We start from the raw sequence: 17,772 nt of genomic DNA on the forward strand, positions 1-17,772 counted from the left end.
CGACGAACAATTTGAAATATTCGTGTTTTATTACTTATCTCTCGGTTGCTGTATGCATGATGATGAAGATGCGACATGTTTGAAAGATCACATGTTTCATTTGTCTTTGTTATCATTAATGCTTTAATAATAGAGGGGTGAATGGACTGGATAAATTAACCGATTTCTTTTAGTATTTTTATTATAAAACCGACAACTGTTTATAAGAATAATATATAAGTGCGTATGTATACATGGATATTGCAATTATGCAAATATATCATATGCATATGTGAGTGCCTTTCGTATTCTATGTTTTTTGTTTGAACATAAAACAAAATATTTACAATTTGATATTTCCCGGTACTGATGTTAATTGATCATCTTTAACTTGTTTCAAACTAGGCTTCTTCATAGTATAATAACAGTTCACGCTGTCAAGAAATATGTTTCTGAAATCTGAAATATATTTGCATAATGTATATTTATTTTATTATTTGCCTAACTATTGTTACCTAACAACCGCCCAAAGAAAACATAACGTTATGTAAACTCTTGTGAATTAAATGTTCGAACTATTTCGAAAGATCCGGTGAACTTTAAAATTGTTGCGTTCGACCTAATAAAGCGGAAGGAGCCAACATATTGTTCATAATAATTCAAACTATAAAGACTGTAGATGTACATTTTGTTTTATCAGTACAGTTTTGAAGCAGAAATCCATACTTGAAGTCAGTCCAATGCAGTGTACACAAACTGCTTTTGATCATGCTCTTCAATCTGAATATAGGTCAAACTTGTGGCGCTCTAGCTTGATACAGTGTATCACAATGTACTTTGTTGGTTACAAACCGTTAAAAACATACATTATAATACAAGTCGTATTCTTTCGACTTACGGAGTAATAAATATAATTGGGCCGTGCTTTGTGAAAAGGGGATTTAATGCATGTGGGTAAAGTGGAACGACACTTAACGCATATGCATTAAACCCCCTTTTCACATAACAAGGCCCATATGCTATCGCATGTTACCTGTTATGTTTCAAAGTATTTAAGGGTTTAACCTACCAACGATAATATGTTTTCATACGTTTACGAATAAAACATGTCCATATACATTATATGTATGTTGTTTTAAACACTGGCTGTCTTTGCAAATGCACAATTATGTACAATTAGCTCCGTACCAGTGAAACTATATTTTCATGTTCCAACATGACCGCATGAAACTATATTTATCATCTCGTTTGTTCAGAACATAAGGTCTTGTAAACACGCTGGCTAGTATTATTTTTATTCACAGAATCAAAGTACTGTATTATTTAGCTAACACGAACGATAGTGTCATTAATTTGACTAACACAGATCGCAAATAATACCATAACGTAGGTACAAACTTCCAAATCCGATAACATACTGTTACTCTGGTGCAGCAAAATGTTCACTTCGTTTATATGTGTAATACGTAGAAATTCAATTATGTTGTTTATTGCAAAAAGCATAAATACACACGTTTAAATACGACTTATGTGTTTATTGTCAAGCATATCTATCTACGTTTATTTCTGGTAAAAGTAGTGTTTATTTTCCCTTGATAATATTTCCCGGCATTTTTAACAATTGTTTTCTGTAAATGTTGCCAGAAAATGGATGACTCGATATGCATAATTTGTATTGCGCCTATCTTCAGTGTAGATCATATTAATTGATATATACGCTTTCTTAACGGGATATATTTGAATAATGATACAGTTTCTTATTCTATTTCAAATGAATTGCTGTTCTCGCTTATATTTAAGGAAAGAAAAACGAGAATCCGAGATGACGAGTAACATATCATTCATTGTCAGTTGTATATTTAGGAAAACGTGACATAAGTATTTATTTCAACGCCGATTGTCTTTACCAAAACTATTTTCTTATATCGTATTGTGAAGCAAAAAGAGAGCTTAACTAAACTGAAAATGACGAGTTATTAGTCCAAGACTTCCCACAGGTCTCTTGACTTCCCACAGGTCTCTTAACTGATTTTGTAATGTTATGCTTGGGTAACCAAAACGAATGCATGTGTGTATTCAAAATTCATTTGCTTCGTTCAGCTCAATTTGATTTCGTTCACACACTGAAGTTTTATCGCCAAATCGACAGAGATTTAAATTGAGATTAACATTATGCTTTTGACGTTTGATCGTGTCGATGGTTTAAACGAATTTATTTTAGTTCGATTGCATAGAAAGGCTAAGGCTAATTGTAAACGCTTTCGGGTCGATTTCCTGTGACTAGAACCAGTACTTGGTGTCTATTGGGGAAATCAAGAACACGCCCACAGTAGTGATTGAACCCATGACGTCCCGATCGCTAGGCGGACACCATATTCACTACACCACTGTAGTATCTTTAGTATCTCACCTCCTACAAAAATGACCGAATCCGATTTCATACTTGTCATACTTTCATACCATACTCGACCTTCTCGTATGGTATGAAATTACTGAGGGTGTATATCCCATACACCGTCAGTTCCTAACGGTGTAACGATTATATCGTAACCGACTACTCGATTACTAGAGAAGTATGGAAATTACTCGGTGTGTATGGAAAATACTTCATGGGCACGTGATCGCTCTAAGCCAATCAGACTAGGTCATTTATGTAGGAGGTGAGATATGTCCTACTATCGGGTTACCTATTCAAACTATTAATGTCTCCATAAAGTATTTCAACACTTCTCACAGTTTAAATATGTGATTAGAATGGGCTTTACATCATATAGATTTAAGAGTGTAACGTTATTCGTAATTTTCTTTGAGTGCTGTACACAACATTTTCACATATAAAGTTGGCCAGCGAAAAAATATAGTGCACGTGTTGTCGTCGTGATACAGAACATTTAGCTTTCTTTAAAACGCATGTATGCACAATATTGATTTATTAGGTTAAACATGCATTGCTCAGTTCATAAATAACACTGTAATAATAACATAAGTTTAACACGTTAAATTATCTTCTTTTACGCTCATTGTGAGTTTCTATGATCGCTTTTGCCCTTCGTTCGGTGTTCGTCGTGAACATTGAAGTTGTTATTCTAGAGTCAACATTTTGTCCAATCTTAATGAAACTTGGTCGTACCATTTGTCGCTATGATTTTCCACGCTTCCTTGAAACTTCTCCGTGGGTGTAACAAAAGGGTCCTAGTTCAAATATCTGAAACGTATGCCATCCGATTTATTTGCCCAGTCGTTATTTAATCTGTTCAGAACATTTGTTCCAGTGAAGTCTCGGCTGAGGTCGGAAATGGTTCCGGTTCGATGAAAAAGATTGCCACCAGGTGCGGGGCAGTTTTCGTTTTTTTGGCATTTCTATTTCGCCTGACTTAACCCATTTATGCCTAGCGTCCTAAAAAAAGGACATTGCAAACAGCGTAGACCCAGATGAGACGCCGCATGATTCTTAATATAAAAATAAGTATATTAGACATCCCTAATTTTGGAAATAAATTGATCCAATTTAGAAGGATGGGAGAGTCCACTCGGCATAAATGGGTTAATAAATGCTTCCGAAAACATCACAAAAGCTGCTTAGAACAACTACATAAGTTCGGATCGCATTTGAGCGACCTAGGATTTTTGGTTATCTTGTTTCAAAAATATTTCCTACGTTTAGGGCACAAATATCATGTTTATATAAATTAACAAGAATCTATATTCACAGATAGGTTTTTTTATTAATCAATGAGTATCAAATTGTTAAGAATTTGAGGATCCATCCTGTTATCAAAATATTGATATAAACAGAAAACGCAGAAAAACTCCGCATAGCGGCAGACAAAACCGGACCATTGCAGAAGTCATTATTGTCGCCATTGCACAGCGTCACACAGTACTCGTCATCGGTACTTGGGCGTACGCACTGTGTCTGGTTGCCATCGAAAGTCATGTTTGAAAACCGCTCATTTATTTCGGGACTATAGAAATTTTCGCCGTCACTGCAGTCCCGAAGAAAAGTCCTTACCGTACCTGGAACAAAAAACGTGATTTTAGTAAACGACCAATTGAATTTCATGTATTTTAGTTTTCTTTGGTGTAAATCTTAAAAAAAAAAACGTTATGTAAAAATTCGATATACAGCTTCTTAATATTATTTTCTCAAGTATTACAAATACAAAGAATACCACAACATTAAACTTGCATACTAGTTTCTAGTTATCAAGCTTGTATAATTGATTGTATACGTGTTGATATAAATTGTTCATAATATCTTTACTTCGAATATTACAATCAATGTGTGAGTGTGAATAGTTTTGGAATGATCCTTTACAAAAACACAATGCAGTTGTGAATCTATCAGTACCATGGAAGTGATTGAACTATTTGTAACACCTAACGATGACAAATAAGAACATACATATATTTCCTGCAGGATAAGGAAAACACTATCATGAATATAAAAAATATATGTACTTCCGGTCTTCAAAGTCAGAATGGCGCAATGCACTTGATCATCCCGCAGATTGGCGTACCCTGTGCAATTCTTCACAAACTTGTCCGTGTGAAACTGTCCTTTTTCTGTAATACAACTCAACATATAAGCAAATTTGCTTCCGATAGACAAAATAAATTTTACTTCAATTAAATAAAAATGATAATGTAAATCTGATTTATAGTTTAAACCCAGATTTGTATTTTAAAATACAAGATTGAGTGTCTAGCGTTTCGCAAATTGAATCTGAATCGGAATGAATACGTTGAAGTAATCAAGTTTCGTTGTTATTAAACGGGAAGTGTGCATTAAGTAAATATGAGCTAGGCAAATATTGTTTTGGAATCGGACACATATATACCGTCTTTACAACACAGAGACTTAATGTTCTATTTTACTCAGTATTGCATCATTGTTCTAGTCTAGCTTAAGCTGCTTTATTGTAACAGGACGAACACGTTTTTAAAACATTACTCGGCCGTATATATACCTTTTGTGGTGCAATCTTCCGGTTCGGACCGGCGTTTTGTGTTTATGTTACACACTTGTAATTCATGTGGTAGTAAATGTGTTTCCTGGCTTAATTTAAGGTAACCGTTATACGTCTTCTGGGAAAACTTTATGGCTCAAATTAAGGATTAGATTGTCAGCAGTAATGCCTTACCGATACACGATCATATTTCTAATTCTCGAAACTAAGAGTCTATAATAAACGGTTACCTACAAGTGCCGCATCCTTAACTGTTACATGACTTACCGTTGTATTTTTTACGGTAGTGTTTCATCGACCTGATATAAGTCTGGCACCGGTTCTTGCCGTCCTTGTTACTGCTGTCCTCGCAAAAATAACACATCAGACCTGCCAACAGAACTATACAAGTTGTCATACCATGAGCTTTGTATCTGCGTTTCATGTATGAAGTTAATATGCACATTTTTACAATATGTTAATAAAATAGGCAAATAAAAGCTTCAACCTCAACATAACAAAGTTAAGTCATTTACAGGACATAACGGTCACTTACATTGTCATTTACGGGAAAAAGTGTTAATTACAACTTTTTCAGAGAAAATAGAGCATTTTGCATTTAGTATGTGTACGTTTATAAACGCTATAACTCATAGCCTTTATTCCGCAACAGTATCCATAACATGCTTATTATTTACGCGAATGAAGGGTTATAATTGCGTTATATTTGTATTTATTTGTAAAATACTGAACAATTTTGATTTACGAATCAGAAACACACAGTGTTGTGTATGTGCATAAACCATTATACGATATGCTTAATGTAGTAAAACCATTTTATTTAAGTGTTAAATAAGTAAAACGTCGTACTTTTTTAAAATAAATTCATGGAAGGAGTTCTACTTAAAAATTAATGCTGGTTTTGTTTTGATTTATCATAAACTAGAACGCGTGTAACGCTTATACAATTTATATATATATAATTTATATAATACACTTTTTATATTTGTAAGTTCAATACACGAAAACAAATGATTTACGTACCATCGCATACGGATAAATAATTCACAGTAAACATCAGCAACAAAAATACTTTCAAACATCTGCCGCTATCCATTTTCAAACATGGCGCATAACGAGCAAACAACTAAAGAGCATATTGAGACGAAAAAAGTAAATAAAGAATAAAACTTAACATGCGCACACTACAGTATCAACCTGCGTTAGCATAAAGCAGAACAGTTGGCAGGTACGAGGATTGTGAATTGTTCATAAGCTAACCCAACCCGGTAGTTGAAATTCAATACGCCTGATTGAACGAATGTTTAAATCACTGGGTATTCATCCCTATGAGAGGTACATACCAACGAATGTTATATCGATGACACTTTAACTGCATGGTAATAAGGTTTAACATGGGCCATGGTATTTAAGTAAACTTAAAGGATGGTTTTATTTGAATGATTTCTAAGAATCATAAACGTCTGTTCTAATCTTTACTGCATTCATATATAAGAATATTTTACCGAGTTTTCTTTCACAAAACTATTACAAAATTAAAAACAAATATCACACATACGATACAAACGTTACGCATAAAAGTATGTGTATTCATATTCGACACGTTGTGCGAGTCAAGATGATCCTCTTAAAATATACTGGGATGGCAATTGTGTAATTTGACACAGGTGAATAGTTTTAGATTGTTACAAACATACACAGGCGTCAATATGTGACATATGAAAGTGTTCATTATAAAACTTAAAGTACATGATGTAGAAACACCGTTTATCATGGTACACGATTGTGATGTCTACAAAATGAGTTTTGTTTAATATATTTTTTACATTTTTTTATTGGCAGTTAGTTCTCAATTAATTCATCCACGAACCAAATTTTATATCCGGGTTAGGTAATGCATAGTGTGATTTATTTTTTGCATGTGGAGCGGAAAAGTTATGTTTATGACTGAATAAAATCAATACAATTTTCCGTACATTGAAATGTGGGACAAAATATATTCACCTAACCTTTAGAAATGATTAATGCACATGGTTGATAACACTGGCTTGTAACTATACACTGATTTACAAGTTTACGGTTTAAGGAAAACGTAAATATTACTTCATATGAATTAATAGTTATAGTACACGGACAAGTGTATCCGCTTGCGGGGACAAGGGTGATATGGTTGTCCTAGAGGTCTGGATGTTCCGGTTTTGATCGCAACACTTGGCGCTTTATAACGATCTTCTCTTTAGACAAAGAATACTAGTTGTACCCAGCAAACGGACTCGGGAGTGTCTTATGCTGTCATTGGAATCGAGCCGCTCATTATAAATGACAGAACTTAAAATACGCTAAAAAGCTACCATTGAACTATATTTGAGTCGTGTTAAAAAACGAAGAAATTATTAAACAACATCTTAAAGGGATCTTTTCACGTTTTGGTAAATTGAAAAAAATTGAAAAAAGTTGTTTCAGATTCGCACATTTTCTGTTTAATTATGATATTTGTGAGGAAACAGCAATACTGAACATTTACCATGTTCTAATATAGCCATTATATGCATCTTTTGACGATTTGAAAACCTGAAAATTATAAAGCGTTGCAACGCGAAACGTTTGAATAATTTGGAGAGTTCTGTTGTTGTCGTTTAATTTTGTGAAACTACGAATATTGCTTAAATGAAGTTTAATATACGCCTCTTATCGATAATTGGCAGGATGGCCGAGCGGTCTAATTGGTTTTTACTCCAGGACTCCTGGGGTCACTGGTTCGAGCCCTGCTGCGGGCTACTTTTTTTCCTTTTTTAAATTTTATTCTTGATTTTTTTACTGGAGCTTTTTAGATCCAATGTTAACATTTATCAATATAAAACATTTAATGACAAACTTCAAAATATGCCAACATCTGTGAAAAGGCCCCTTTAACATTATTTGTAATGTTACGGCGTAACTGTAAATTGTCACCTTATCGATAAACTGATATTTTGCTGTGTTTAGTCATGTATTACACTCCATGGTTTAGCGCCATCGAAATTCAGTTGAGCAAAATACATTCAAATCACAAATTACTTTTTACGGTTCAAGAAATCGTATACAATGTGCAATGGGTGATCACATTTCGTGTGGGACGGGTTGGTATATTACAGTGAAATACCCTGTAATCCTTGGTCTTTAAATGAAACATATCTAAGAAAGTAAACACACTTCCAATGTCTTCATTCAAAGTCCGTCCTTTAGAATTCAAAAAAATAACCCAAGAAATGTATTATGTGCACAAAACAACTCTATTCATTGCCTGCAACAAAGCCTCTAGCATACACGATGATTTTTAAACAATGATATGCTTAATGCAACAGGCCAATGAATGTAGTGGTCACTGAGGTTTTATGTGTAATGCATTTAAATTTTCATACCCAGCGTCGAGCAAAGTAAACATAGGCATAAGCCGAATGGGAAAATTATTTCGAATGTTCACGGTATTAGCATATTATATGTTGTGAATGCAAAGACATTACAACATTACCATCAATAAATCTCTACTTAGGTAGTTTACCATGTAAGACATCATTTACTTTTATTCGGTCTCTGCAGCGTTTGTAACGCATAACGAAACAAACTCTATGATAAAATACTCCCCGTATGATTAACTTTTTTGAAATTATTCTCGGTTTGATAAATACGGTATAGTATGGTTTTATACATTTATTTAAGAAGAGATGTTATGGTAATGGTTTAGCGCAAAAAATGCACGGGTGTTATGTTTGAGATTTAGCGCGAAAGCGCTCGTGTTTTTCGTTCAGTAGTATATATGATTTGCAAATCTACTGAGTCGCCATTCGAGGTGTGTATTTGACAGGCACAAGTTCAATCTCCACGCAGAGTTGTCGTTCCTTGCTCTCACATAAAACTCTGCGAAATGCTCAGCTTGCCATTTTGTCTATAAAATAGGTAAAACCGAACAAACGCATTCAATGTATATTTGATTGGATATTTAAGATCGCATGCATTAAATTAAGAAATATGACTTTTAAATGTACGATAAATCGTGCAAAAACTTGCGAGTTTTAATGCAACTCTTTGGAACTAATTTATTGCCCATTGACGCAGATGGAATCATTCCACGCACTTCACAAATGTAAACAATTGGACATACTTTTTTCGAGTGACGTTAAGAATTGCTTCGACGTGTGTATGTATGTTGGTTTCTTAACATAAAAAACAAATCAATTTTATAATAATGAATTAAGACTGATATAAGATATCATGGTATGAGATGGTTTTCTTTAATGCGCTGAATGCAATGTAACCGTCGTGCAAGAGATTTTTTAGTATTCTGTAACCTCAATGATGAACGCTTGGAATGATCATGACATAAATGAGACGCTTTCATAACAATAGTCCGTTCTGAGCCCAACACAGAGGTGAATGTAATGTAACCGTAGTGCAAGAGATTTGCACAAGTTATGGAAAAGGAAAACGAAAGGGTGATAAACACGCCGGGTATGCGAATACTTTGTTTACGGATGGCACTTCACTAACAGAGAACAACAAACGCCACGCGTTAGAGGTAAGTTCCTCTGTTTTATTTAAAGTTATATCCTAAAGATTAGTTTTTAAGACAAGACACATGGTCGAGTTGATAAATGGTGTATCCTTTTGTATTGGGAATACACAATTTCACGGAAGAATGGAACAGTTTTGCCCAAAAAATAGAAAATTTGATCGGAAAACAGCATAAACTGGATGAACAGTAAACATTTTAACAAAATAAAACTACTTAGAATTATTGCAAGAAATTTTTTGCTATTCCAGCATGTAGAGTAATCACTGTGCTTCACATACTGAAATTTTGATAGCATTCAATGAAATATAAACAAAGATAGTACATTTTGTAATAGGTGGCATACATAAAGTTGCAGCCACTTTGTTTACCGATAAAGGGCACTTCAGATTACGGAGACTTTCAACAAAGCGGGCACTCTAATAACTGAGTTTTATCTTCTACCTCAAATGCATTTATTTATATTATGGCTATTCATACGAAACATTTTTTTAATATATTTTTCAAAAATCACATAACTATTAATTTATACTATGTTTATTATTATTGCAATTTTCAAATAAGATAATATTTATTGTGCCCTTTAAATAAATGTTTACGGATAATGCGAATCAACACAATCGTGTTTAATTTTACTTATAGCAGGGCTCTAGATAACGGTAGTGAAGGGGTCTTTATGACGCAAATACACATTTGTTCTTCATAAAATCCTATGTCGGTTGTGCTTATTTGAATCGCATCATCAAGACGATACTTATGCGTAGCAACAAAACTAAAAAGAGAATGGTAAAACTCCCTGTATTTTGAGCCCTGCTTATAGGGAGCACTTCCCTTTACGCAACGCTAACGTTTGCTCGAAGTGCGATTCACCTGACCCTAAATCACTGTATTGGTTGAGTTTTAAGAATCACGGTTAAAATTAAATCGTAAAATCAACTGATTCTGGAAAAAAAGGAATGCGTACATAAAATATTTAAATGTCATATTATGGAGTCAGTACTTAGTATACCCACACAAACGAAGTTTAGGGTGCTATATTGGATAGAACTTCATATGCAGCATGTGTTGTGTTTATATTAAAAAAAAGACGGATATGCATAATTTTTACACCACTATCGTGTGATTAAATCAACCCCGCCCGTTCTTTTATTGCTATTTTCGTTTATTGGCATTGAGCCAAAAAGTTCCAATAGAATTTCGAACCTGCATCGCTGCTGATATTAATCTCTGAGAGGCAGTTTAAGCAGAGTGATTATTCATGACATGCTATCTAATTTTAAAGAAAATAGCCTTAGTACCTTCATTTGGACATAAAGATAAATGCTTTAGATCAACCGCTTAGAACGTAATTTAAAATATATGGTCATATAGATTTTACTCATTAGACATATCCGATTTGTTTAACATTTATCTTTCACATTTATACCAAATCATAATCATATTTCAAAGGGATAAGAACATGCTTCGGTTATTCGTTTTTTATTTGCGTACTAAGTACATACATTTTTATTTATTGCCTGCTTACTTTAACAGTATTCCACAGCGAATTCTGCATTTTTGATTAAAAAAATACGAGTGTGTTATATCTGGAAAAAAGTGTCTAGATGTCAGGAAACGAAGTGCCATTGTTTTTTAGATGATCGGTAAACGAAGTGCAGATGAAAAATGTGCATGCGACTCTTAAAACATTTGAATTTTCTCAAATACATTAGTAAACTAAAATGTAACATGTTGTAACATTACTGGATATATTGATCTTTTATTTCGAATAGTAAGCACGTTCTTGATTTATTTCCAAGTATGTTTATTTTGTTTAAATATGTACTGATCATTCAATTCATGCTGATTATCGATGAAATTTTATCTTTTTTTTTTAAATAATTCACCGTTTTTCCGCGAATTTCTTTCTTCGCAATACGAAGTGCTATACCATTAATCACCCAAACAATGTTCTGTGTCTAAAAACCAAATAAACAGAACATAAATACAAAAAAGCTAAAGAACTCACCTCTCGCGCGTGGCGTTTGTTGTTCTCTGTAAGTGAAGTGCCATCCGTAAACGAAGTATTCGCATACCCGGCGTGATAAAGTAAGTCGGATGTTCATTGGCGAAATACATATCATTGACAAGTCCTGTCAAATACAAACACCCACTCTTATTTTGTCTTTGGTTTATTATTTGTATGATAATGATAATGATGTTGATAGGATTATGATGATATGGTTGATAATGATGATGAGAATTTAAAAGTACTTTGATAATAGAGAATAACAAATTAACTAATTACTATGAGTAAAACACAATTTATTTCATGTTTTTAAAATAAAACAAAATCACAGACTTGAAGTAACGACAACCATCTGACACATAATTCCTATTAACGAGAGTTGAGCATATATTCAAAAATATACAAGTAGACAATCAGATCAAACTGTTATTTAACAAACGCTCATTAAAATGTTTTATGAACAAATATCGACTAGTAACGTTTTATTCAATTGGTAAAGACTACTTATAAATATTTGAAGTCTTAAACGCATGTACATTTGCGATTAAATGGACTATATAATTCATTTATTTTGTTATAAATGATAACATGAAGACCTGTTTTGTAACATAATGCTAATCTCGGGTATCATACTCATAGAAAACAAATACGAAATGAACTGAATGGTAAAAAATAGTCCGTACATAAATGTCGAAGCCTAATCAATAAATAAGTAGTTACATGAAGAAAGTATATGAGAATAATTAAAATTGTTGTGCTGTATGAGAAAAGGGACGGTATATTTATTGGTCCGATAATAACCAACATGTGCAATAAAACTGTGCGATTTGAAATACAAAAAATACAAAAAAAAACTGTATTTGAACATCATTGGTCTAATACAAAAAGTATAAAATGTTACACTGTCTTTCAGAGCCAATACTTAGTAAATGCAGCTAACACGTGCAAAGCGAACAGTGATTCTATTGTACTTGTCGACGACAGCAGAGGGCCGTTGCAAAAGTTGTCTTTACATAGAGTTATGCAAACAATGTCACTCGTTCCTTTGTACACGCATGATGTTTGATTGTCAGCCATGAGACGGTTCTCAAATTGTTCGTTCAGACTTGTATCATAGAAACTCTTCCCGTCGCTGCAATCCCTGATGAAACTGCGCATCAACCCTGCAAGAGAAAAGCCCGCATTACTTTTTTTTTTGAATGTATTTAAGATCTTTTGGATAGATGGAATGTGGTCAACAATGACAGCAGCAACACAAACAGCAACTTATCTTGAACAAAAACATGGAAGTAAAAAAAACAATTTACCGACAATCACTGTATACATAAAACAAAAGTACTTTCGGGTTCTTCTAGCATTGAAATTGCTTGATTTCAAATAAATATAAATTATGTATTTGAACATCATTATCTTATTAAAGATGTTCGATTCTCAAAAAATGACTTAGATATTAACTTAAAATTTTGCAAATTTGCTGAGGGGAACAAGATCTTTAAATGTGAATATATATCTTTGATTTTAGGACTTATTTGACATGTTGTGGTAAATTTTAAAAAACGAATATAAGAGTATTTCCTAAATGTACTTGTAAATTGCAATTATTACTTCATATGTATTCTAACTATAAATAATGCACATACAATTATTCAAATACCAAACGGATTAAAATGTTTGGTACACGCTATTATTTTCTTCAAACTATGAAAACTTTCATAACGCAGACTAATATAGTACATATATATATTTTTATCACAAATTAAGATAGTAATTAAGCCCTAAGCCTACCTCTGGACTGAGTGGAAAAAATACCGCATGTTATTTGCTCTTCTGGTAAATCGGCAAACCCTGTGCAGTTCTTTACATATTTCGTTGTATCAAATACACCTTTTTCTGAAAAAAAGATATATACATATATTTCACTGAAATATTGTACATATTATAACGTTATAATTTGCATTAGTTCAACTGATGTAAATAATAATAATAATAATAATAATAATAATAAATAAAATTAATTCTAAATCCAAAGAAGAATTGGATTGTTCGTACACATCGTTTTGTAATCGTTACTTAAATGATGGCACAAAAATTATTTTAGCCCAATCAACTAGAAAGACAACGACAAGAAAAAAACACGAAAAAGAACATAAAACAATACAAATTAAAATGATTAAATTATATATAACTATTAAATAACTAGTTTTTTGCACATCTCACCGTTATATTTCTTGCGGAAATATCTCATGGATTTCACCCAAGATTGGCACGAGTTTTTACCCGCCTCGTTACTTGTGTCCGAACAGAAATAGCACATTAGACCTGAATAGAAATAAAAGACGACGATTAACCCATATATGCCTAGTGTACTCTCCCATCCTTCTAAATTGGATCAATTTATTTCAAAAATTAGGGATGTCTAGTATATTTATTTCTATATTTAGAATATTTCTTACAGAAATTCATTGAAGAAAACAGCGCAGACCCTGATGAGACGCCGCATCATGCGGCGTCTCATATGGGTCTACGCTGTTTGCCAAGGCCTTTTTTCTAGACGCTAGGCATACATGGGTTAATATCAGCATAAACAATAGCATCACTGTCTGCGTTTACAATATTGTTACTTCTACTTCTGCCACTGCTGCTCTTTCTACTCATTACACTGCTTCTACTATTACAAATGCTACAATTACGACTTCTTTACTACCAGAAGCTTGATCAGATTGTGTACGAATGAATTTATGTTAATATATAAAAACTACGATTTTAGTTGTATTCGTTACACACAAGTGAACATGATAGAACAAAGGACTGCCAGAGAAATAAAAGAAACCATTTTAAACATACCTGTACATGTACTAAAGATACTTAGTACAAGAAGAACTTGCATTCCTGTATTATGTATTAACACCATTTTGGGTGTGATTTGTGACAAGTTTCAATATTCAGAAATACTAATCCGCCATTTTGATTTTACGTCAAAAGCACATATTTAAGTCCTATTAAAGGAGAACCTATATTGGTCTGTTATTCAATGTACCCGGTAGTTTTAAAAATTATTTGAGCGTGACACGAGCCGTAAATCTATAGCCCGTTTCTTCCTATTGGATTTCAATCGATAAGTGTTTAAGCTAAAGGCTGCAGTTGTTACCTCCCTTTGTCGACATGACAACTGAAGTAACTTAAGGCCGCAAGTGTTTATTCCTTTCAAATAGATGTCGGGCGAGTTCTTCGACATTTTTGTCAAACTTATTTGTTATAAGAAATGAAAGTCTTGTTTCTACAGCAGTTTTGCAGTCCTATTATACACTCGTCTGTGGTACTTTATTCCTGGCAAGTTACCAATTGCCAAAACAGTACGACAACACACGAAACAACATAAGCACATAATATACTAAAGCTACGGCCGTTGCTAAGCACTGGGAGGCCGCTTTATAAACATATCTTATGGGGATCTTACGTTAGATTCGTAAGAATCGGTCGTACGCTTATCGTAAGTAACGTGAACCGTTTTATCGCAGCGAAGATATCGTTAGATTTTTGCCTAAAGTTACAATTTGGCACGACCAGTATTAGCATTCGTAAACATGGCGGCCGTAGGAGTGTCCAGTAAGGGAATCTCGGTCGTAATGTTAACCATGAGAATCTCAGTATGTTTCAGGATTTTCAGGTTTGACGGGTTAATGATATGCTTAATGCTAGCTGGGCAGTTGGGAGGAGCTTCGTCCAAACATCGCAGTCCGCACAGGCTAATCAGGGACGACACTTTCCGCTTTTATGGTATTTTTTGTTTGAAGGAAGTCCCTTCTTACTGAAAATCAAGTTTAAGCGGAAAGTGTTGTCCCTGATTAGCCTGTGCGGACTGCGCAGGCTAATCTGGGACGACACTTTACGCACATGAATTAAGCCCAGTTTTATCAGGACAAGACACTATTATTATAGGAGCTTTAGACGTATTCTGACCACAGAAGGCTGTTTTGCGAAAGAAAGAATATTAGCGATCTTCGAGATGAAGACTTATTGAGTCGCTATCAGCTAGACAGACAAGTCAATGAACCGCTGAGTCAATGAGTTGTTAAAAGATGATCTCCAAACACCGACGAGGACATCACATTCTATACCTGTCCTGACGTAGGTTTGTTTTTGCATTCATATATTTGTTGTGTTCTCAATAAATCAAGTATGATTGAAATAACTTATGTTTGATAACGTTAAATGAATATTTTATAGCAATATCTGTATTTAATGTTCAAGGGGCATAATTTGAATTGCGATGCATTGAAATGTGCGATGCAATTTTGAGTATACGAATAATTAATTGTTTTGCCGTTGAAATTATAAGTAGAACGGTTGCTTTGTTTCATGTTTATCAAAACAAATGTTTCTTTTGCTTATCTGCAAGTAAAACAGTTCAGTTGCCATAATATAATGAATTTTAATGGTTGAAATATTAGTCGGAAATTGCATATTTCGGACGTTGCTATGCAAGTAAGTTTGGCGACACAATTTATTGATACACCTTTTTCGCATAAACTTTTTAATTTTGTTTTCTATAAGACGAAAAACTGTATAATTTCTTGAATATCTGTCCCAATGATAAGTAAGAAAATGCATTCCCCGTCACAACTGGTTTACGCTTTTGACAATTTTTAATAGTATGGCCCTCTATAACAATGTCAATCAGCAACCTTGTAACTAATAATGAAAAGTATATGTAACATGTAAATTAAAATTATGCACCAATCATCCATCTAATTACTCAATAGTAGGAATGAGACAAGAGCAACAGTTGGAACTTTTTTGAGGAACGATGTAATAAAATTACGAACAAGTGTAAACTAAATCTCTTCATGTAACAAAAACATTTAAGAATATAGCACCATATAGTTAATATTGCAGGTCGCCATCGCGAAAATACAGGAAGAAGCAATTACTTTAATTAATTAATTATAAACAAATAAACAAATAAGGAAACTAATTAATTAATTAATTAGTTTCCTTATTTGTTATAAATAAAGTAGGAAAACAAGTTTTTAATTTATATCATTGCATTTGGATATCTATGAGGAGATTGATTATTAAACTATAATTGAGTGAGCGAATTCCACAGAACGATATGTGAGGTTTCAACGCGTCTTAACCCAATCTGTAGTCTATGTTATGTTTCAGGACGGGAGCGCTAGGTTCCACGTTCTCGAACATTCTTGAGAATTATGTCACATGTACAGTGTAGGCTCTTGTTTCATAGTTAAACGAAATGTGAAAACCTTTCATTGCAAAAATAAAGTTCACCCTTAAAATAAAAATTATTTGAAAATTAAACAAGAATGATTCTCTATTCCCTTGTATAGTGATGTATGGTTCTTGCTTTGATAAAACGGTTAACGAGTGGCGCTGCCGATTTGAGGAGCTAAATCACGAATCGTGAATGGCCATATTGTCTACTTTTCTCCCTTTGTTAAGAATGTTTAGCTCGAATATTATATATGAAATAGATATAGTGGAGCTACCCTACTCACCCCGGCGTCGGCGTGAGCGTTGGAATGTTAAAGTTTGCGTACCACCTCAAAAATTGTCCCTTGACATATTGCTTTTATATTTTGCATACCTCTTTATCAACATGACCCCAATCTATAAACAAGAGTAGACAACTGTATCAAGGATTTTGTAAGAATTATGGCCATTTTTTCACTTAGAAGATGCACATTATTGATAAATCTATGTTAAAATTTGCGTACCACCTCGAATATTTTCTATGTCCCTTGACATATTGCTTTTATATTTTGCGTACTGCTTAACCAACATGACCTAATCTATAAACAAGAGCAGACAACTGTATCAAGCATTGTGTTGGTATTATGGCCATTTTTCCAATTAGAATATGCATATTATTGATAAATCTATGTTAAAGTTTGCGTACCATCTCACATATTTTTGGCTCGACTATTATATATTGTAATGCCTTGCAGTATCTCCTACCATGTTCATTGTTGTGTAGTTCAAAAGTAAACAATTGTCATTTGTTAATTATTTTAATCAGTTATCTATCACTCCTTCATCAGGTTTATACATATAGTTTAAGGATAGCACATATAAGCTGAGATGATTATTTGGCATGTGTATTTAAAAGAGCATTAACCAAAATTATTTGCTAAAACTTACTGTCAATGTTCATTTGTGTTGTTATTTGTGCAAATTTCGCCATTCCTAAAAAGCGCTTTTCAGCTGTTTCAATAATTCGGATATATTGTACCAAGAAATGTTTTCTC

At 33.4% G+C, this 17,772-nt stretch overlaps 4 protein-coding genes across 4 annotated transcripts in view; 1 reads left to right on the plus strand and 3 right to left on the minus strand.

Moving 5' to 3' along the window:
• The window catches only part of LOC127866056 (uncharacterized), a 212,595-nt gene that overhangs the window by 40,153 nt on the left and 154,670 nt on the right, over positions 1–17,772 (minus strand). The gene's annotated exons all lie outside the window — the stretch shown is intronic.
• LOC127864779 (uncharacterized) overlaps positions 1–17,772 on the plus strand; it is a 236,872-nt gene that overhangs the window by 6,963 nt on the left and 212,137 nt on the right. The gene's annotated exons all lie outside the window — the stretch shown is intronic.
• Positions 3,675–6,176, minus strand: LOC127864780 (uncharacterized). The gene is made up of 4 exons (XM_052404657.1): positions 5,973–6,176; positions 5,217–5,318; positions 4,441–4,545; positions 3,675–3,996 (listed from the first exon to the last, which is right to left on the minus strand). Exons 1-4 carry the CDS (start codon positions 6,043–6,045, stop codon positions 3,719–3,721), a joined length of 558 nt encoding a protein of 185 aa, XP_052260617.1. The 5' UTR covers positions 6,046–6,176; the 3' UTR covers positions 3,675–3,718.
• On the minus strand, positions 11,786–14,576 carry LOC127864782 (uncharacterized). Its single transcript, XM_052404659.1, has 4 exons — positions 14,351–14,576; positions 13,724–13,825; positions 13,292–13,396; positions 11,786–12,669 (listed from the first exon to the last, which is right to left on the minus strand). The coding sequence occupies exons 1-4, from the start codon at positions 14,415–14,417 to the stop codon at positions 12,416–12,418; spliced, it is 528 nt and encodes a 175-aa protein (XP_052260619.1). The 5' UTR covers positions 14,418–14,576; the 3' UTR covers positions 11,786–12,415.

Source organism: Dreissena polymorpha, chromosome 1 (assembly GCF_020536995.1).
Source record: "Dreissena polymorpha isolate Duluth1 chromosome 1, UMN_Dpol_1.0, whole genome shotgun sequence".
Lineage (NCBI taxonomy): Eukaryota > Metazoa > Mollusca > Bivalvia > Myida > Dreissenidae > Dreissena > Dreissena polymorpha.

What these genes read in the sequence shown, in the direction of transcription:
- LOC127864782 (XM_052404659.1), bottom strand. Translation starts at nt 14,417, where the DNA reads ATGGTGTTAATACATAATACAGGAATGCAAGTTCTTCTTGTACTAAGT. An exon ending in TATCTTTAGTACATGTACAG is followed by an intron (nt 13,826 to 14,350) that starts GTATGTTTAAAA and finishes ATTTCTATTCAG; the next exon opens with GTCTAATGTGCTATTTCTGT. An exon ending in TTTTTCCACTCAGTCCAGAG is followed by an intron (nt 12,670 to 13,291) that starts GTAGGCTTAGGG and finishes TTTCTCTTGCAG; the next exon opens with GGTTGATGCGCAGTTTCATC.
- LOC127864780 (XM_052404657.1), bottom strand. Translation starts at nt 6,045, where the DNA reads ATGGATAGCGGCAGATGTTTGAAAGTATTTTTGTTGCTGATGTTTACT. An exon ending in TTATTTATCCGTATGCGATG is followed by an intron (nt 5,319 to 5,972) that starts GTACGTAAATCA and finishes TTCTGTTGGCAG; the next exon opens with GTCTGATGTGTTATTTTTGC. An exon ending in TCTGACTTTGAAGACCGGAA is followed by an intron (nt 3,997 to 4,440) that starts GTACATATATTT and finishes TTTTTGTTCCAG; the next exon opens with GTACGGTAAGGACTTTTCTT.